Source organism: Pipistrellus hanaki (genome assembly GCF_964339955.1).
Source record: "Pipistrellus hanaki genome assembly, chromosome: 3".
NCBI classification, from domain to species: domain Eukaryota; kingdom Metazoa; phylum Chordata; class Mammalia; order Chiroptera; family Vespertilionidae; genus Pipistrellus; species Pipistrellus hanaki.
In genome coordinates, this window is record NC_140505.1 from 34,395,764 (window position 1) to 34,418,906 (window position 23,143).

The 23,143-nt window shown below is 38.8% G+C and overlaps 1 protein-coding gene across 4 annotated transcripts in view; it reads left to right on the top strand.

Moving 5' to 3' along the window:
• The window catches only part of FGF14 (fibroblast growth factor 14), a 549,760-nt gene that overhangs the window by 520,486 nt on the left and 6,131 nt on the right, over positions 1-23,143 (top strand). For all 4 annotated transcript variants that reach the window (XM_084880301.1, XM_084880300.1, XM_084880299.1 and 1 more), the window contains exon 4: positions 22,232-22,430. In XM_084880301.1, the coding sequence (XP_084736427.1) occupies positions 22,232-22,430 (199 nt within the window). The remainder of the gene's footprint in view (positions 1-22,231; positions 22,431-23,143) is intronic.

The window sequence follows — 23,143 nt, forward strand, 5'->3', positions numbered from 1 at the left end:
AGACAAACAGATTCTCTGCAATATTTACCAAAGAACAAGGGCATAGTCAGGATGAGGAAGCTCAGTTTCAGTCAAATAATAAAAAAATTAATATTGACCACCAGATGAGTTTTCTTTTTCACAGTTTAGGTTCAAAAAGTAAAATATCTGTAAATGTTATAATAACTGCTAAAAATCTTCAATTAGACATCAGAATTCCATGTTATTTTTAAAAACCATCTTATTAAATACCTTTTTGTAGCATGTACAATTAACTAAACATTTTGCAGAATGAAGAATTTAAGTAATATTTATTCAGTCTACATGGTTTAGATACTAGATGTTTTCTACTTTGATTTTCAGTGATTTTTAACATAAAAAAGCTTAGTCTAGGATAGTGCTAATGCTATTAAAACATGTAGGTTGTACTAATATTTGCTTATTTTCTCAGAATATTGTAAAATATTATTTTCTCAAAATATTGTAAAATAATTGTAAAATATAGAACACATGATAGTTATTCCCCCAAAAAGGAAATCAATTAACCTCATGCAAAAGAAGACCATAGTAATTAAACTCGGGTTCTCATGTACAGATTTTCATTGTTATCCATCTCTATAAACCCCAAAATGCAGCATTATAAAATGCATACCTATTAAAATAAAAATAAAAAATTTCTGTGGCATGAATTAGTCTCACTTAGTTTTTAACTTATATCAGTTTATGATAAGAGTTTGCCTTTAGCTGAAACCGGTTTGGCTCAGTGGTAGAGTGTCGGCCTGCGGACTGAAGGGTCCTTGGTTCGATTCCGGTCAAGGGCATGTGCCTTGGTTGCAGGGCACATTCCCAGTAGGGAGATGCAAGAGGCAGCTGATCGATGATTCTCTCTCATCGATGTTTCTAATTCTCTTCCTTTCTGTAAAAAATCAATAATATATATATATATATATATATATATATATATATATATATATATATATATATATTTTAAAAGAGATTGCCTTTAGAGAGAAAGAAGTCTTATCATTTGTTTTTTCATTGATATATTCTTGAAGAAACAGATCGCAGTCTGAATTGAAACCTTTCTTCCCAGAAAAAAATAAGGTTGCTGTGGGTGTATATTGAAATAATGTCTATATATAGTTGCATGTGTTTTTATATAGAACTAGAGGCCCAATTCATGAAGATTCATGCAAGAATAAGCCTTCCTTAGCTTGGCTGCCTGCACTGCCTTCGCTCCAGCCCAGAGCCATCTTTCCACCTTTGCTCTGGCTAGAGCTGCCTTCGCCTCTTGCCTTGTTGTGTCAATTTGCATATCCTTATTGGCTGTGGGCACTGCCATCTCTGTTTTGGAGTTACAGTCAATTTGCATATTGTCTTTATTAGATGGGATTGCTAAGAACTACTATGATTACTTTGCAATTCTCTCTCCATAATCTTCTCTAATAAAAGAGAAATATGCAAATTGAACATACCTTTGCTATACCCATAGACATGCCCACCAGCCAATCAGGGTGAGTATGCAAATTAACCCAACCAAAATGGCGGTTAATTTGCATATCCGGGCTAGAGAAAAGACTGAAGACAACATAGAAAGAAGCCAAGTGCTGCAGAAGGGAGTGAAGCTGTGGAGAAGCAAGCAGGCGGGGCAGCGGAGAAGACAGGGAAGCAGGTGGGGTAGGGAGGAGGGTGAGAAGCCAGCGGGGGCAGGGCTGTGGAGAAGGAAGGGAAGAAGGCCAGGCGGGGGAGAAGGGAGAGAAGCAGGCAGGGCAGTGGAGACTGCAGCAGGAAGTCCTATTGCAGAAAGGGGCATCCAGTATAAATATATTATTTATCCGCTAACATTTACTTCTATGTTTAAGATTAGGTATTTTGCATTAATTAAATAACTCCCATTTTAAAACTGTAGAAGACATTCTTGAAAAGTACATGGAGTTTGTAAAAGCATAAACTCATTTTATTTTATTATTTTATTAATTTTGTTTTTATTTTATTTTATTTATTTTATTTTATTTTTATTTTTATTTTATATACAGTAGCCCTGTGCATGAGTCCATGTGCCATAGCTCTCTGCAGGGCCTGGCTGCTCTGCGTCCACTGCCCAGAGGCTCCCTGCAACCCAGAGGCCCATTCGTGGCTGGGCATGGAACACTTGCGTAGTCGCCAGGGTGATGATGCAAGCATTCGGCACCCCAGCCTGGCCAGAGGCCCATTCACGGCCAGGTGCAGAACTCCTGCCTCGTTGCCATGGTGACGAACCAAACATTCTGCCAGGCTGCTCATGCTGCCTGCTCTCAGCATTCTCCCCTTCCCCCCCACAGCCTTCCCACCGTGACTGAGGGACTCCAGCGTGGCTGAGAGGACTGGGTCCTGCCCTCTTGTGACTATGGGCACCGCCATCTTTGTGACGGACTGACTATTAATTTGCATATTACCCTTTTATTAGACATGATTTTTAATTTTATTAAATGTATTGGGGTGACATTGGTTAATAGGATCATATAGGTTTCAACTGTACAATTCTATGATGCATGATCTGTATATTGCATTGTGTGTCAAACCATTTTCTGTCACCGTATATTTGGCCCCCTGTACCCTTTAGTGCCCTCTGCCCCCTTTCCTCTGCTAACCAATATACTGTTGTCTGTCTGAAGCATATAGTCTTATAAACACAGCCTAAAGATGATATGGAACTAAACTCTCATTTGCAAATTAGAGTTAAAAGAGAGACATGCATTCAATTACTTCATGATGATGCCGCTCAGACTTTGCTTCCAAGTGTACACTATGACTAAACTATATGATGAATATGACTAATTGTCTGTCATCTGCTAAGATTTGACAGTTCCTGTGCATATGGAGAGTACTCATCAGGCCCTGTCTTTAGTTCTTTCCCCAGTTTAAGCTTAGATTGCCCCAATTTATCTGAATTCCTTGAAAGTTTAAGGCTTCATTTATTTACTTTTATCCAACTGTTTTTATTCTTCAATTTTATGAAAAAAATGTTTCCCCTTTTCTCTCCTTCCTTCCTTCCTTCCTTCCTTCCTTCCTTCCTTCCTTCCTTCCTTCCTTCCTTCCTTCTTTCCTTCTTTCCTTTGCCTTTCTTTTTTTAAGAGAAGGAAATATCTTAAAATTATTAATTCTAAAGTGAAGGAACCCTATGAAAGCAGTATTCCACCAACCCCAATTCAGAGTCCAGTGCAGGCTTTGACCAACTTTTTTTCTATAAAGAGCCAGATGAAAGTTCTAGGTTTGTAGGTTAGACAGTCTCAATTGCTAGTAATCAACTGCTTCATAGCTCAAAAGTAGCCATAGGCAATATGTAAATTAATTATCTTGGCTGTGTTCCAAAAATTTTATTTACATAAACTTTTGGCTGGCTGGATTTAGACTGCAGGCTGTAGTTTGCTTGTTCCTGGTCTAGAAGTTTCAGTTCTGCCTTACTAACCTGACCTTTCAAATATTGTTCTTGAGAACAGTTACTATGTGAATCTTTCTTGATTTCATGATAGCTCAGAACTTCTCCTGTGGAATATATATATATTTTTTAAAAATATATTTTATTGATTTTTTACAGAGAGGAAGGGAGAGAGATAGAGAGCTAGAAACATCGATGAGAGAGAAACATCGACCAGCTGCCTCTTGTACACCCCCTACCGGGGATGTGCCCGCAACCAATGTACATGCCCTCAACTGGAATCGAACCTGGGACCTTTCAGTCTGCAGACCGATGCTCTACCGCTGAGCGAAACCGGTTTTGGCTCCTGTGGAATATATTAAGACATTAATGGGGGGACCTATGCAGAGCCTGCAATGTCCTCCTCTGGACTAAAATCAGCCTTCACCCTGAGTCAAATTTTTTGTTTCTTCTTTTTGTTGTTTTATTTTTAACTAATAGACTTTATTAATTTAAAAATAGCCTTTATTTTTTTAGTAGTTTTGGATTTATAGAAAAACCTAAAAAGATGAGTAGAAACTAGAGAGTAGAGAGAGTTCACATATAGTCCCTTACTATCATCACCCTCTACCCATTTCCCTTTTATTCATATCTCACATTAGTATGGTACAAATGTCACAATTGATGAGCCAATACTGATACATTATTATGAACTAAAGTCTATAGTTTATATTAGAGTTGATCCTTTGTGTTTACATTCTGTAGATTTTGACTAACATATAAAAGTTCATGTCTACCACTACAGCATTATACAGATGGTTTCACTGCCCTAAAAATCCCATGTTCCACCTGTCCCCTCCTTCCCTTACAGTTTCTTTCAGCCACGGATCTACTTACTCTCTCCGTAATTTTACCTTTCAAAAATATCATCAAGTTGGAATATAATATGTAAACATTTTGAATTGGCATCTTTTCACTTAATATACACATTAGGTTCTCATGGTTTGATAACTTATTTTTCTCGCTGAGTCATGTTTGATTGTACGAATTTACCCGTCTATACATTCACCTATTGAAGGGCCATATCGGTTGCTCCCAACTTTTGGCAGTTATGAATGAAGTTGCTTTAAACTTTGATATGCTGGTTTTTGTGGTGAAGTAAATTTTTCAACTCTTTTTCTTTCACCTCAAAAATGCCAATTTACCTTTCAAGCCCTAACTAAATAGTACCTCGTTTACATTTCAGTTTCAGATGATGAAAAAGTTCTGGAAATGGGTGATGCTAATCATTACACAACAATGTGAATGTACTTAATGCTAGTGAATTGTACACTTAAAAATGGTCAAAATTATAAATTTTGCGTTATTTGTATTTTATCACAATAAAATAGCAGAATATCTAAAAAACAAAAGAAAAAAAAATGTTTCCTGTTCCCCTAGGCAGAAATAGCCATTCCCTTCTCTAGTCTCCATCACAGTACTGTAAGCTCTGCACTGTGATTACTGATTGGATATTGACTTGGTTCACTAAAATGAAACTGAAAATTGTTAGAGGATAGGGACTACATGTTAGCTATTTTTCACCCCCCAGTAACCAATATATGATTGGCACAGAGACACTCAAATGTTTGTCAAATAAATGAATGAATGAATAGCATTGGAAAAATATAAAGAAAAATAGGTCCTTTATCAGTTTTCCTCCTCGGAGCACCTACCTTTTTGTTGGTTTCTTTAGTTGAAAAAGCAAATTGGACCAATTGAGTGAATGGAAGAACTAATCTATGAAACGAGACCTGAAAGTTTACACAATTCAATGCAGAATGATAAATGTGGAGAGTCAGGATAAACACGTATAGATTAATACAGAGAACAGGGATGGAATTTGTGTTGTTTTATAGTAATACAATGTGAAAGTGAAAATTATTATTAAAGGGCTAGATAAATTCATAAGTGATGAATAAATAACATGTATTAAGGAAACAAATAGGTGATCACCTCTCAACCCTTGCTCTGGCATCAAGTAAGAATAACTGTGTTTCATATTATTCTAAAAATGTCACAACATTTACTTATTTTAGCAATGTTTTTGGGTCATTCTTATGTATTTTACTGGACTGATTGGGAATAGAATAGTTTCTTATTGTAGTACATTTATGAGGTAAACTTTTTGCAATGTTCTGCCCTCAATGGGGAAGTTTATAATGGTCATCACTCTCTGGTGTTTTAGTGGTGATAAGGGAACAGCTTTGTTTACTAATTGGGACTTAAAAAAAAAAAAAAAAAAAAAACTATAAGGAATTTAAGGAACTATTTCCATCAAATTCCAGTTGTTTTTTTTTCTCCTCCAACTTTATTTGCTCTGCAACTAATAATAGTTCCCCAACTGCAATTTATTTTTGTACTAGGAATAAATATATTTTATAAAAGTAATCTGGAATTGAAAGTACGCACGTAACAGACTACTTCAGGATAAAATTAAAATACAACACTGTGGAAAATTACCCCATGGATATTTGAAAAAAAATCTATCCTATCAAATAAAAGAAAAACATGCAAGTTGACCATAATTCTGCCACACCCACAAGCCAATCATGAACAACTATTCAAATTAACCCAACAAATATGGTGGGGGCCACGGAGCTGGAGCAAACAGGAGGCTTGGGTTGCACCCAGCGATGGAGGAAGCCATGCTTCCTGCTTGCCCTGGCTAGTCCTGCCCTCTGCTTAAGGCTACAAAGTTTCAATTGTAGAAGATAAATAAATCCCAGATACAAGGGCCTCCACTTGGTTTGCCAGGGGGTGTGGCCAGCCTGAAAAGCACCATAGGCCCCTCGCTCAGGCCACCCAATACCCCAAAGGAAACCCCATCCTGATCCAGGACACCCTTCAGGGCAAACCAGCCTGACCCCACTCATGCACCAGGCCTCTATCCTATTTAATAAAAGAGTAATATGCAAATTGACCATCACTCCAACACACAAGATGGCTGTCCTCATGTGATCAAAGATGGCTGTTCCCATGTGGACACAAGATGGCTGCCTCAAAATGGCCTGCAGGGAAGGGCAGTTAGGGGGGACCAGGCCTGCAGGGGAGGGCAGTTAGGGTGACAAGGCCTTCAGGGGAGGGCAGTTAGGGGTAATCAGGCTGGCAGGGAAGCAGTTAGGCATCAGTCAGGCTGACAGTGAAGTGGTTAGGGGGTGATCAGTCTGGCAGGCAGAAGCGGTTAGGGGCAATCAGGAAGGCAGGCAGGTGAGCAGTTGGGAGCCAGCAATCCTGAATTGTGAGAGGGATGTCCAACTGCCTGATTTGTGGTTGCTGATTGGATATTGATTTGGTTCACTAAAATGAAACTGAAATAGGGTAGGATAGGGCCTAAACAGGCAGCCATATATATCCCTCAAGGGGTCCCAGATTGGAGACGGTGCAGGCTGGGTTAAGGGACACCCCCCCCACACACACACACACACTCCCCGTGCACTATATATATATATATATATATATATATATATATATATATATATATATATATGCATGCCAAGCGACCAGAACACCAGAATGACTGGAATGACTGGGCACTATGACATGCACTGCTGTGGCCACCTGGCCAAATTGGGTCCCCAATCACCACCCCACAATACCTGCTGCCCCTCCCCCTGGCTGGCTGGGCCCCTGATTGGCCTCTTATCACCCAGATAGAAGGCAGGGCTGGCAGACATCCCTTGGCCTCTCCCCACTGCCAGCTCAGCCCTGATAAGCCCCCATCAGGGCCAGGCTGGCCAGACTCTACTGTGCACAAATTTGTGCACCAGGCCTCAAGTACTTTACAAAGGGACAGAAAGCACAGTGTAAATGTATGTTATACACGTAAGCTTATTTTGCCCAAGAATACAAAACTGCAGTATTTGACCTTTCAGAAACAGCAGTGAACACATTCCAAATATCAGCCAGTTTCACAAGCAAGAAACCTACACATCGTGCTTGACATTCCTTCTCCCTAGCTGCCAAGTACAATCACATAGCAGTGACTACCTGACCTCCTAAATGTTCCCCCATTCTGCCCTTTTTTCTCCATCACCACTGCCAATGCACTGCCTTGGCACTGCAGTAATTAAACCAGCCTTCTTGGATCCAAACTGACTCTCCCTTCTTCATACATTAGGCAGAGTGGTCTTTCCATATGCCTACCTGATTATTTCATGCTGTTGCATAAAAACTTTTAATGTCTTCCCATTGCCTTTAAAAAAACCAAAAGCCTTTAACATGACATCTGGGCTTAGCTCGTACCTAACACCTAGATCTCTACTCCTGTCTCTCTTTCCTTCCCATTCTGCATTCCGATTTCATTGTTTCCTTTTTGTCCCTCAAATGATCTGCACCTGTTCCTGCCACAGGGACTTTGCACACAGTATTATCCTTTCTAGGAATAGTCTTCTTCCTACTCTAAGCTTAGTTAATTCATACCGATGCTTCAGATCTCAGGTCAGAGTTTAATGTTGTTCCTTACCAACCAAGATTTGGTCAGATTGTTGTGTTTTCTCGTAGAAATTATTCTCTCCATGTAAGAAGTTGTCGTATTTTGTAATGCTATGATCATTAATGTACACATCATACTCCAAGAGAGGACAGACTATACCACTTTTTTTGCATTGTGATATCTCAAAATTGAGAACAGTGACGGGCAATGGAGTTACCTCGAAGAATTGAAAATACAATAGAACTGCCTTATTTCTTCCATGAATTTATCCGAAGAAACCCAGAGCACTAATTAAAAAGAATATATGCACCTCTATGAGCATTACAACTTTGTTTACACCCCTAACTGCCCTCCCCTGCAGGCTTGATTACCCCCAACTGCCCTCCTAAGATTTGGAAGCAGCCCAAGTGCCCATGAGAAGATAAGCGGATAAAAAAGCTATGGTACATTTACACAATGGACTACTACTCAGTCATAAAAATAAGGAAATGTTAGCTTTTTTTTTTTTTTTTTTGACAGCATGGATGGACATGGAGAGTATTCCACCAAGGGAAATAAGCAAGGAAGTTTAAGACAAATACCATATGATTTCACTTATATATGGGATCTAAGGAACAAAATAAAGTAACAAACAAATCAGAAACTGACTCAGACCTCTCAGAGGGAGTGGAAGGCTGGGTGAAAAAAGTGAAGGGATTATAGAAAAAACTCAGAGACAGACAACAGTATGGTCATTACCAGAGTGGAATGCAGGTGAGGGAGGCAGGAGAGGGTAAAAGGGGATAAGTGGTGATGGAAAGAGACATGACTCAGGATGGTAAATATACAATGCAGTATACAGATGATGTGTTATAGACTTGTACACCTTAAACCTATATAATTTTATTAACCAACTAGAGGCCCAGCGCACAAAATTCATGCACGGGGTGAGGGGGGGGGGGGAGTGTAACCTCAGCCCAGCCTGCACCCTCTCCAAGTGGATTCCTCTCACAATCCAGGATTGATGGCTCCCAACTGCTCACCTGCCTGCCTTCCTGATTTCCCCTAATTACTTCTGCCTGTCAGCCTGATCACCCCCTAACCACTTCCCTGCCAGCCTGATTGATGTCTAACTGCTCCCCTGCTAGCCTGTTTGCCCCCAACTTTCTCCTCTGCCAGCCTGGCCACCCCTAACTGCCCTCCCCTGCAGGCTTGATTACCCCCAACTGCCCTCCTTTGCAGGACCAGACCCTCTCAACTGCCCTCCCCTGCTGACAATCTTGTGGTGGCCATCTTGTGTCCACATGGGGGCAGGATCTTTGACCACATGGGGGCAGCCATCTTGTGTGTTGGAGTGATGGTCAATCTGCATATTACTCTTTTATTAGATAGGATATAGAGGCCTGGTGCATGGGTGGGGGCAAGCTGGTTTTCCCTGAAGGGTGTCCCAGATCAGGATGGGGGTTCCTTTGGGGTGTGGGGTGGCCTGGGCAAGGGGCCTGTTGTGGTTTGCAGGCCAGCCATGCCCCCCCCCCCCCCCCCCCCCCCCCCCCCCCCCCCCCCCCCGCCCCAGTGACCCAAGCAGAGGCCCTGGTATCTGTGATATATTTATCTTCTACAGTTGAAACTTTGTAGGCTGGAGGGAAGCCAAGCCTTCTGCTTGCTCTGTGGCTGCAGCCATTTCTGTTGGGGTTTGTTTACCTTCTATAATTGAAACTTTGTTTCCTGGAGTGGAGGCCTAGGCCAGCCAGGAAAGGTGGAAAGCTTGGCTTCCTCTGTTGCCGGGGGCAACCCTAGCCTGCTCTCTCTAGCTCTGTGGCTGCCACCATTTTTATTGGGATCTATCTTCTATAATTGAAACTTTGTAGCCTTGAGTGGAGGTCTGGGCTGGCCAGAGTGCTGGAAAGCTTGGCTTCCTCCATTGCCAGGGAAACCCAAGTCTCCCTCCTGTTGTCTGTGGTGGCAGCCACCTTGGTTGGGGTTAATTTGCATTCTAGCTCTGATTTGCTGGTGGGCATGGCTGATGAGCATGGCTGATGAGTGTAGTGTAGTGGTGGTTAATTTGCATATTACTCTTTTATTAGGTAGGACATCACCCCAATAAGTTCAATTTTTAAAAAAGAACAGTAACTCTCAAATACTTAAAGCTTGCTAAATATTTATTAAGTAAATGATGGCATGAATTTTATACTTCATTACTTATAGCAGGGGTCCTCAAACTTTTTAAAGTGGGGGCCAGATCACGGTCCCTCAGAGAGCTGGAGGGCCGGACTATATGAACTACTAATTCCTACTGTAACACCTTGGCTGCGCTCACTGCCCAAAAAACCTGGTGGGCCGGATCAGACTCCCCTGGGGGCTGCATGTGGCCCGTGGGCCGTAGTTTGAAGACCCCTGACTTATAGGATAAGTGGAAAATTATTTCCATTTACTCATAATATTTAATTTCCAAAATTTATTATCTAATTTCTGGGGCAGAAAGTTTATTATTTGTAATAGTCTTTTTAAAAACCAATTTTAAATAAAATAATTCTACGTATTTCACAGTGCACATTCTCAACCAACAACCTATGAATTGAGACAATATCTCCATCAATGTGTGCAATATTTCATAATGTAACATTAAAATAATTCAGGGCTCATTTAGAGAGAATGAAGTTCATAGCAGAAATGAACGTTAGGGGCTTTAGCTTCACTTAATTAGAGTTACTTAGCCAACAGTTTGACATGTTTCTCTCCTCCTTAGAAGGTATTGCTATGACTTCTTTTCTTACTTTCTTGGCCTCTGGCTTCATTGTTCAATGTTTGTTCTTTGGTGTTAACCTTTGGAATTATTAAACAAGTTGTTACCAGAAATCACAGCCATTGTGTTTCTAGCTAATAAAGCAAAATCAAGAGAATACAATCCTGAGGTGTTAATTTTAGGACCTTCTGTGCTTCTCCATGTTCCACACATTTAGCTTTAATAATTCTTATCAGATACTGACTTTTCTCTTATTTTAGTAAGATTATTTCTTTGCTGCTTGGGGGAAAAAATAAACCTTTTACATTTGGTCCATATTTTCAACAGTGTTATAACTAATAAATATGTGCTAAGTAGCAGCATGTTGTAGGTAAAAATATCACATGCATTAAAAAAAAATTCTTAATCCATTACTTCTTAGGACTTGTTTCCCCTGAGCCTGAAAGTCATCATCTGTGACATGGAGTAATGCTATTTTTCTTCTGAAAGCATTTTTGTAGCTTTATTGAATCTATCAAAACATGTGAATAGTCTTTGAAAACAAAAAAGCTCCAAAGAAGCAAATATTATTCAATGAATATTGTATTTTAGGAGTAATGTAGGATCTGTTTATCTAGCTTCCTTCATTTTCTATGGAAGCTTGCATTTTAAAGGTTGGATAAATAGGTACTTTTGATCTGTTTGATTTGGTTAGGTTTTTGGCTGGGTTGGTTTTCTTAGGAGACATCTATAACACATAAGCTTAATACAACAACAAGTTTAAAGTCTAATTTAGAATGAGTTTTAAAGAAAGGAAAGAATAGAATGGGAATTAAGGTAATAAAAGTAGAAAAGCTTGAAAATGCCTGTAGAAATAGGCCAGAGAAAAGCATATAGATTTGTAGAAATATTATTAAAATATAGCTCAAAGAGTGCCTAGTCAGTGGTTGAGCATAGACCCATGAACCAGGAGATCACAGTTCGATTCCCAGACAGGGCACATGCTAGGATTGCAAGCTCAATTTCCAGTGTGGGGTATGCTGGCGGCAGCCTATCATTAATTGTGATTCCATTATAATTTAATCTAGTTAATAACAATAGGGAAGGAACACAGTGAAGGCCAAATATTATAGGCGTGTCATTTGTGCAGCTTTGCCAGGAAGCTGCAGTTTAACATCCCCAGGTAGACACCCATCTATGCCCCACACATTGCTGGGGGAAGGAACTAACTAGAAGGAGAATAGACTCATGTCCATCCAAGTCTGGGTGAAATAGGGAAGGTACTTGTCTGTCAGTCATACCTGGGAACAGGTCATTGGCCGGAGTAGGTGTGGCCACTGAGAACACTGGACGATCTGAGATAATCTAAGTAAAGGAGTTCATTCTCTGCTTGGTGTGTTGCTCTTGAACTTCTGATTTCTCAGGAGCTCTCATGGTCCTGCATCCATCCACATAGCTCATGGCCATGGGGACCCCTCACAATGGACTAAAGCCCTCAACTGATGCAGTATGGGACCCTCTCCACCATGGAAAGGAGGCTGGACACTGATTTTGCTTTTAGCTCTGCTAATTCCCAAGCTGCACTTCTTCCAGGACTGAATTAAGGGAAATGGGACTCTTAAAACCCAAGGATATAACTCCAAACAAATAAAAATCACTATTTTCCCCCAGAAAATTATTTTCCTTAAACTATCATAAGGACCTGACACCAAGCGCCCAGTAGGGAAAGGGATACCACACTTCCACCGATAACAATAGCATATATCATCCATTACTGTGTTCCATCTATTGATATATTTTGTCCATATGTGGTATAGATGCAGATAAAGAGCAGTAGTATAAGGAACAGATTTTTGTGTTTTAATTGCATCAGTAATTCAGTTGAATTAGTGATCGCTGTTATCAATTGTCTTAATGATACCATGTAACAAGCCACTACAAAGCTCATATAACATATAATTGTAAGCATAGATTGTTTGTGCATCTGGAGTCAGGTGGAGCCTGCTAGGCAGCACTGGCTCTGTAGATATTGACAAGATTGATTATATATCTGGGAATAGGGTACTTTAAGTTGGGGCATCTTAGCTCTGCTCCAGGTGTCTCTTCTCTGGCAGGCTATCTCAAGCATGTTCCCATGGCAGTGGAGGAGGCAGAGACAGGGAAAACCCAACAGTGCTTATCAAGCCTCTACTTTATCCACCTTAGCTCATGGTGGGAAGACACACCAAATTAATGCTGAAGAGCATTGGTGCAGGGGAGGGTCATTTTTGCAATTGATCACATATCCAAAAATAAATCTTCCCAATTAAATACATAAGAAATATGAAAACTGAGTAGGAATATATATATATATATATATATATATATATATATATATATATTTATGAAAATAAGTTTCCTTGGGTAAGTTTCTAATCTCCTTTGTGCTCAGTTTCTTCATATTCTCAAGCGGGGATAATAACAGTACCAATCCAATAGGATTGGAGTGAGGATTAAATTAGTTAGTATGTAAAGGGCTTAGAACACTGCCTGGTAGAGAAGAATGCACAATTTAAGTGTTAGGTATAGTTATTATTATTATTATTATTGTTATTATTTTTAGGCATTCATTGTTGAGCTCTATGTGAGGTTGGTATATGGCTGTATCACTGCTTTCTCTTGTAATACTTCTTGTTAATATTTATAGCAGGAACCATGTGACAAGCAGTATTATTTTGGGAATTTTTACATATCTATATTCTAGAGAAAACATTTAACATTATAGAGCTAGTCGGCACATATTTTTATTTATAATCTTAAAATTTCTAAGTATGTATTGTAGATACTTCACATTTTTATTTATTTTAATTTTCTTACTTTAATACATTTTATACCAGTGTTAAGAAAGAAATGGTGATTAATGGATACCACCAATTTAATGGATATTTCCAAAAATTCTGTCATCATTTATTAATTTGTTCTGTGTGGTAACAGGAACATGTGCCAACACTTCCCAAACTGTAATGTCCATACAAGTCACCTGGGGTTTTGTTAAAATACAAATTCCGGATCTGTTAGTCTGAAGGGGCCTGTGGTTCTGCATCAGTAAGTGACCAAGTGAAGAAGTCACTATTTGTCCCTGAATAAATTATGTGTACTTAAAAAATTTTATGTATTTGTGTCTAAATGATGTGTATTAAAATCTATAAAGATACATTTTATATTAAATAAATTAAAGTAATTAATTGTTTAATATTTAATCCTTACAATAAATAATGTTCTTGCCATAATTTTAAAAGCCATGTCAATAAGTCATAAGAAAAAAAGGTATATAAATATGATATAATAAATTAAAAATATATTTATTACATAAAATCATGTCTAAAGATACATATGTGTAGCTTTATACATATATAACTTCTCTAAATGTCAAATAATATCTTTATTAGCAAAAAACAAATAAAGCCAAAATGTGGTCATTTAAAATCTTGTTTCCTCTAGAAACTATTGAAGTAACAATTTCTGGCCCTTTAAAGATAAAGTATTGATAGAAACTACTTTGATAGTGGGAATATAATGAAAATTACTGGCTCCTATAATGAAATAAAATCTCTATATACTTTAATCTGAAGTATATTCACAAACAATTTACTATTTTTTATCTTATAGGAATTAGTTACAGTTCAATATTATAAATATTTGATTATGTAGAATTTCAGATAAGTAAAGCAAAAGTAAATTTTCTACTTTTGAATATTAAGTAAAAATCCTCCTTTGTTTCAGAGTTTATAAGTATAAAATCTGCTAAAAGGTCAGAATTTTCTTTCCTTTATATGTAATATTAAGAATGTTCTGCAGTTTTTGACACTGGGTAGTGTCATAATAATATCATTAAAGGACGTGATTGATTTAAAAATTATAAAAATGAGGAAAGAAGAATAAATCTCTGCTGATTGCAGGATATACTTTAGTAGACTACATCTCCAAAAAGTAGAAAAACTGGGAATATGGGTTAAGGGGATCATTGGGATTCACACTTAAAGGTATGGCTAAGTGAGTTGAAACCTCTTAAGAAAAACTGAATAACTACTACCCTGTTGAGGATAACAACATTCAATTGGTACTTTTTGATTTAGTCATAGTTTATAAATATAATTATAATCTCCAACTAAACTTATATTTTACAAATCATTTCCCACCTCTATTATCTCATGTAATATTTGCAAAAAAAATATTTGTGACTTGTTATTTAAGTAAGAACTCAATTTAAGCCTGCAGAGCAATATTCATAAGTCCAGGGTAGGGATCATTACTAATGATGAAAAAGAGCCAAATCTTTTGATGACTTCTGAAATTTTCACTTTCAAACAATGGAGCTGGTACTAGGTACACTGGCATACATTAACCAAGCATAGTTTTTATTTTTATTTAGTCACAGATTACACCAAAGATGAAGTAACTACATAAATGGAATGTATGGGATGCCACGTCCATATTCTTGCCAGAAGCCCAGGCTCATAACATACCATAAAGGCTTTTCCGGGAATGACATTCTAATGAAAATTCTGATTCAAATTGAATGCATATTTATACATGAAAATAAGTGCAGCCCAAGTTTAATTTGGGGGTTCTTAGCACCTTAGGAATTTTGAAATCAGAATAACAACCTCTCTCCTATTACATCGGTTGGAAACCCTCAAAATTTATCGTACAACAGGGCTGACAAACATTTTTGGCAAAGGATCGTACAGTAACCATTTTTGGATTTGCAGGTCATACAAACTGTCTCAACAAGTCACTTCTGAACTTTCTGTGTGAATTTACAAAACACAGACAGCAACTGGATTTGGCCCTTGGATTGCAGTTTGCCAAGCACTAACATTCTCAAGTTTCTTATGCTTAATTATCTGGGCTTATGGCTAATTTCTTGGTTATAAATTAAGGAACTTGGGCCTTCTCTTCCCTCCATCCTCTCCTTTTATCCTGAACCCAGAAGCCTAGCCGTGTACATGATAATGGTGCATCAAGGTATTTTCTAAACAAAAACATTTCCCTTAGAAGAGGAGTTCTGCTACTACTGTTAACAAAGTAAGTACACCACAGATGGCGCTTTCATTTCGAAAACAACCACAACATAAAAGGAGATATGAAATTTTTGTTTAGTTGTTATGTTTTCCTATTCTATGGTTTGATGATTTAGTTTGGCAGAGATGCAAATTAATATTTAAGCTCCTGCTGGAACTCAACTGTTGCTGACTTTGTTGTTTTGGTGTTGGTGGTTCTAAATATAGACAGGCAAGACGAGAAAAAGATATATCACACTTTCTATCTATTTATCTTCGGCAATTTTGAAGAGTGTGTATGTAAGCTTACATTTAAATAAGCAGTCTCTTATTATTTCTGCCTGTTTTGGGATGTTTCACTGGCACAATCATGATTATTACTCAAAGTATAAAAACCACAAGTGAGGTTGGGGATGCACTGATGCCAAACCACCTGGGGTTCCTTCTTCTTTTAGGACTTTTTTTGCCACTCCACATTGGAGGTCTCCACTGGCTGGAGTCTTTTGGGCCGCATCTCAGCCCCCTGGTCCATGTTTTATTGAAAAACAAAAACAAGAACCAAGAAATAGTTGTCACCCTTGAAAAGAGTGACAATCTAGAAACCTGGATTTCTTACTTCCTTTTAAAAAAAATCAGTTCTATTGAAGATCTAAGGTTTTTATTTTCAAGTGAGAACCATTATTTCTACTATTTTCTCGGTCTCTTCATTCTAGCCTGAGTAATGGTCTTTTATCCTCAGAAAAAAGATTATACCAGCTTGCTTCAACTCTTGTATCTTCCTGGTCAGTAAAGGCATTTGAGTTTTTGGCCCCTGCTGTGTACATGATTCCTGGGCCTTTCATCAATTACAATTACTTCATGTCCTACCTAAGGACTTTTCACTTCATCTATCTTTTAGAGCATATTGTAGGACTCAAACACAAATTACTATCAAGATTATCTTTTTGTTTATGTTGGTGAATATCACTTTTTTTTTTTTCCTTGCAAGGAATGCCTTTTGGAAGTTAGTGCCAAGAAAAAGAAAATATTTTCTCTTTTCCATCATTTTTATAACCTATAGCCAGTCTCTTTGTTTTGGCTACAAGGAAGTTCAGAACTCAACTTATAATGTGTCATAATTCTGATGGTTTTCTCCCTTACCTTATGCATCCTTGACTATTGCATTAATACTAATTACTAAAATGAGCACACCCATACACATGTTCTACAATTTTCAAGTCCATTTTGCAAGAGATCGGGCTTCAGCATATCAGTATGTAAGTGGTATGTACACTAACTTCTCAAAGTCATCCTCCAAATTGACAACAGGTTGGTATTTATAAAACAAATGGGGATTTTTTTAATATATATTTTTTAGATTAAGTAGTGAGTACTTACTTTATACCACATTCTCTTCTAAATATATAACACTAGATGCCTGGTGCACAAATTTGTGCACCAGTGGGTTCCATCGGCCTGGCTTGTGGGGTCAGGCCGAAACTGGCTCTCCGACATCCCCTGAGGGGACCCAGATTGCCAGAGGGTGCAGGAGAGGCCAAGGGACCCCACTGGTGCATAATTGGATTCCAGGGATACTTCATAACTGTAATTTTGCTACTGTTAATGAATCGTAATGTAAATATCTGTGTTTTCAGATGGTCTTAGGCTCTACAACAGCAGTTCTCAACCTGTGGGTGGCAACCTACAGGTTGAAAATTGCTAGCAGGGTGAGTCACCTAAGACCATCAGAAAACACAGAAATTTACATTACAATTCATAACAGTAGCAAAATTACAGTTATGAAGTAGCAACAAAAATAAATTTATGTTTGGGGGTCACCACAACATGAGGAACTGTATTAAAAGGTCATGGCATTAGAAAGGTTAAGAACCACTGCCTTCGCATATTATTATCATATTATGCTTTGATTGGTTGAATGTAGGACAGGATGATCGTATACTTAGCATATTAGCCTTTTACTATATAGGAGGTATTAATTCACTCAATCCTCCCAACCACTCTATTATCCTATGGTTTTGTACACTTTTTAGAGAGTCAGAAACTGAAGACCAGAAATTAAGTAATTTCTAATCAGGCTATGCCATTATACCCTTGCTTATTTAAGAACCCTTTACATCTACCTCTGGCTTCTAAGAAATTAGTCTGTTTAACAGAGTGTCCAAGATCCTTTGTCACATTCATCCAACCCATCTTACTATCCAGTGCTGCCCCCACAAAGCCTTAGTAATGGATTAATTATAGTTCTTCAAATGTACAATGGCATTTCCCACCACTGTCTTTCACACCACTTATTACACTTATCATTCCTCTAGCATTTTGAAGGTAAGTCTATCACAACAGATATTACACTGTACTGTCATTTTCTAATCACAAGACTTTGGACAACATTCTACCAGTGAAGAATCTTGTTTGCTTTGTATATGTTCATTTTGGTGTATCTGATACTTAGCCTAACTGTGCTCATTGACTAATTATATACCTAAATTTTCACTTACTGAAATATTAATAGAATTGAAATAATTGATACTAGTTGTATTTTAGATTATAAGTGATGGAGAATTTTTTTTTTAATAAGTAGTGAGTATGTACTGTATACCACATTCTCTTCTAAATAATAACATGTATTAATTCACTCAATCCTCCCAAGCATTCTATTATTCTATGGGTTTGTACTCTTTATAGAGAGGCAGAAATTGAAGGCCAGAGAATAAGTAATTTCCCCAAGGACACAGCTGGTAAGAAGTGGGGCCAGGGTTGAGTCCCAGGAGATCTGGTTGCACAGATGGTGTTCATAGACACTTTACTTCACTGCCTCCCATTTATGTATATTTGTCCCTTATGACCACTAATAAATAATAAGTAATCTTAATTTTCATTAAGTACTTCTGGGAATGCAGGGATTCTTTCTGTGCTCCAATAATTGATGAGCAGATTAAATTCTTGAGTAGTCTAACAAAATGTATTAGGGAATAGTGCCTTTGAATGTAGTACATTTGTGCATATATTAGTTATTTAACCAAGAATAAAGAAGACTGAAAATATACTGACCAGTCTCTACCATTGCAAGCAACTGAAGGAATGGCTCTCACTGAAGGAGACTGAAAGAATCACCTATTTATGAAACCTCTGGCACCGCTCACAGAAACGGGGTGTGGAATTGGCTACCTAAGAATATTAAGATGCAGTATTTTATCTACTGGTAAAAATACTCACTGTCAGATGTCCTTAAGGTATACTCAGAGCAAGAGTAATTTCTTCCACATCAACTGTCTTCCTTCTCTTTAATATTCCTTGTAGTCAACTTAGAGTGAAGACAAGACATTTCCAATTTTCTAATGCTAATACAAGCAGTATCCTCCATGTTTCTTACATTTTTGCAGGGGGAATCAGATAAGACTAAGGATTGACTACCCTATAGATCTGAATTTCCAAAGCTGGAGGCCTTTGTTTCTCTAGGAAAAAAAATCAGTCATCAATGATCCTTTCAATAAGGTGAGCCAGTTGTTGGGCAGAGAGCTGGTTTTCAGAAGGCAGATGCCAGCTCCTCTGACCCCTAAATGACCTCAGCTTGCATAAGCTAGATTTGATATAGGTTTTAACTAATAAGTAATATAAGTAATATACTTGGATGTCTTGGTATATCTCAATAAAAAGATAAATCTCTTCTGTTTGTCCTAGAAGGTGCACTTTCAACCAATCTATCCTATCTAATAAAAGGGAAATATTCAAATTAACCATCACTCCACTCCACCCACAAGCCACACCAATCAGGAGCAAGTATGCAAATTAACCCAACCAAGATGGCTGTGGCCACAGAGAGAGCAGGAGGCTTGAGTTTCCCATGGCGATGGAGGAAGCCAAGCTTCTGTAGCCTTGGCCTGCTTTGGCCTTTGCTCGAAGCTACAAAGTTTCAATTATTGAAGATAAATAAATCCCAGATACCAGGCACTCTGCTCAGGTCACCGAGGGTCATGGCCAGCCTGCAAACCATCACAGGCCCCTCGCCCAGGCTGCTCCACACCCCAAGGGAACCCCCACCATGATCCAGGACACCCTTCAGGGAAAACCAGCTGGTCCCCACCCATGCACCAGGCATCTATCTAATAAAAGAGTAATATGCAAATTGACCACTTCAACACACAAAATGGCTGCCCCCATGTGGACACAAGATGGCTGACACAAGATGGCCAGCAGGGGAGGGCAGTTGGGGGGGACCAGGCCTGCAGGGGAGAACAATTAGGGGCAAACAGGCTGGCAGGGGAGCATCAATCAGGCTGGCAGGGCAGTGGTTAGGGGGTGATCAGGCTGGCAGGCAGAAGCAATTAGGGGCAATCAGGAAGGCAGGCAGGCAAGCAGTTCAGAGCCAGCAACCTGGATTGTGAGATGTGAGGGGTCCCAGATTGGAGAGGGTGCAAGCTGGGCTGAGGGACACCCCCTTATGCATGAACTTTGTGCCCTGGGCCTCTAATTATATATATATGCCTAAGTGAATGAACAGGCAAATAACCAATTGACAGACTGGTAGCTATGATGCTCACTGACTACCAGGAGGCAGACACTCAGTGCAGGAGCTGTTCCCTGGTGGTTAGTGCACTCCCACAGTGGAAATGCCACCTAGCCAGAAGCTGGACTCAAGGCTGGTGAGCACAGCTACACATGTGGAGCCTCTCCTGCCTCTGTGGCAGCACTACCAACGAGTGGTGGTGGTGGCAGCAGCAGGCACAGTGGGGCTGGGATGAATGTGAGCAGTGCCTGGCCCCGGCTTGGGCTCCTCCCTGGCCACTTGCCACTTCCCGCACTGCCACATCCCTTAGGGCAGGGGTCCTCAAACTTTTTAAAGTGGGGGCCAGATCACGGTCCCTCAGAGAGCTGGAGGGCCGGACTATATGAACTACTAATCCCTACTGTAACACCTCGGCTGCGCTCACTGCCCAAAAAACCTGGCGGGCAGGATCAGACTCCTCTGCAGGCCGCATGTGGCCCGAGGGCCGTAGTTTGAAGACCCCTGCCTTAGGGGATGTCGACTGCCGCAGGGGATCATGCCAAAACTGACAGTCCAGCATCCCCTGAGGGGTCCCAGATTGGGAGAGGGCGCAGTCCAGGCTGAGGGATCCCACCGGTGCATGACTATGTGCACTGGGTCTCTAGTATGTTATATTTATTAGCCTTTTGAGGATAAGCCAGATTTACAGTGTTTCATTTTATTTTCCTCACCACAAATGTATGAACAAGCCCCCTTTTGCTAGTCTTTCCTCTGAGGCGAGTCTGGAGATTGACTGGGAGAGAGTGTTATTTATTAGTGAGAGATCCAATAAGAGGGTATTTGGAGAAATAGAATTTAGTGGAAGGCCAGAACATTTATTTTGACAGGATCATCATCATGCCTGAGGTAGAATCATCTAGAAAAAGTGAAGGTCTACATAATTCCTTTGGAAGGAGGCTAAGCCTATCTTTTGGCTATTATGCTATCATCAAGTAATAATTGGATTTTCCACTTTTGTCATAAAAAGCATCTTCCTCTTGGCAAACTATTTGCTTTCAGTAGATTAATTAGAGTTATGGGTTATTCTGCATAAATTATAACCTGCAAGAGACACTAGTTGATAATTCATACTCTCATGGGAAATATTGAAGGAAAGTTTCTACTGGCAGTTATATCACATTCCTTATATGGTTACATAACTTCTACTCTTAAAAGTTTTAATTTTTAGGCCCTAAAAAATATATTTTAAAAATATATATAAATAAATAAATATAAATATAAATAAAACAGAAAATTATGTTTTAAAAGAAAAATGAAAGTTAGTTTTTTCTGTAGTCATAAAAACCTATTAAGGTAAAAAATTTTTTCAAGTAGAGTGATATTTTTAAAAATGACAATAAAACTCAATGATAATCATAAAGTAGTAAAGCTTTGTGCTACTCATCAATCAATATAGATCATGGCATTGAGAGTTATAGCACTTATCTCATTGTTTTCAGTTAGGGCACCTTTGGATATTTTTCTCCAATGTGGCTCCAAACCATGGAATTAGGTAATTATTTTCACCTCTGTCACTCTGACCAGCTAGTGCCACCTGGACTCAGCAATAGGAGCTAGTTGGTGTGCCAGCTGATAGTTGTGATTTTAGTTTGGGGTTTCCATTTGTCTCTGTTGGTAAAATGTATCACCCTCTAATATCAGTGATCTAATGAACAACTGGCTGCTATTACGGTATCATATACTGTCCCTATGGATTACAAACACCTGAAATATATATTTGATATTTGTTTAGTATATTGTGGATATGATACTGCTTTGTGGTCTTCTTTCTGGTTATACTCTGATTGCATTGTTTTTTGTTTAAGTAAAAAGATGTTTTGAGTTTGCTTATGACTTAAATTTTCTTATTAAAGAACACTTGTACTTTTATCTATAAATATATTCTTGATAACGGCAGATTCTCTATTCATTGTATATTGTGTATTGGAAAAGTGTATGGATAAGTTGTGCATGTAGGAAGAGGTGCATGTGGCCATCCCTGCCCCAGAGCTGACTCCTTTAACTTGGTGAACAAACTCCTGGAGGAAAGAAGAGAAACCACAGTGAAAACCCCATTCCTTCCTCTAACCTTCTTTTCTTCCTTTTCTCTTGGCAGGAACTTTTTACCCCTGAATGCAAGTTTAAAGAATCTGTTTTTGAAAACTATTATGTAATCTACTCATCTATGCTGTACAGACAACAAGAATCTGGTAGAGCCTGGTTTTTGGGGTTGAATAAAGAAGGGCAAGTTATGAAAGGAAACAGAGTAAAGAAAACGAAACCAGCAGCTCATTTTCTACCCAAACCATTGGAAGGTGAGCGTTCTGTGTGTATTATACTTATCAGATTTAGTACACATTTATTCTTCACATGACAGCTCTGCTGTGGCCACAGGAACCCTCTGGAAATGCTCTTTATTTTGACTTACATGGTGGTTGCACAGGTGTCTACTTAAGTTGTACACTTCATTGTGTATAGGTATATCTGTGTCTATATGTGTATATGGACACATATTTACACATATTGATAGAATGTATACACATATAAAATCCATTAATTTAAAAAATTCCAGCAAAACTCTATCTCTGTCTATGTCTATAGTCTCAAATTCTCACTGCCTCAACCTCTCTGTTCCTAGAAAATTTTAATTAACTTTAACATTTAAAAAATTGGTAATAACTTTACAAATCTGTGACTGTGATAATAGGCATATTAGAAAAACTTAGTTTTGAGTATTACAGGATAAATACACTTACTCATTTTTATGTTATCTAGATTAAAGTAAAACCATATTCTTATGAATGATTATAAATACAGAAAATGGCCGAAACCGGTTTGGCTCAGTGGTAGAGCATCGGTCTGCGGACTGAAAGGTCCCAGGTTCGATTCCGGTCAAGGGCATGTACATTGGTTGCGGGTACATTCCCAGTGGGGGGTGTGCAAGAGACAGCTGGTCGATGTTTCTCTCTCATCGACATTTCTGGCTCTCTATCCCTCTCTCCTCCTCTCTGTAAAAAATCAATAAAGA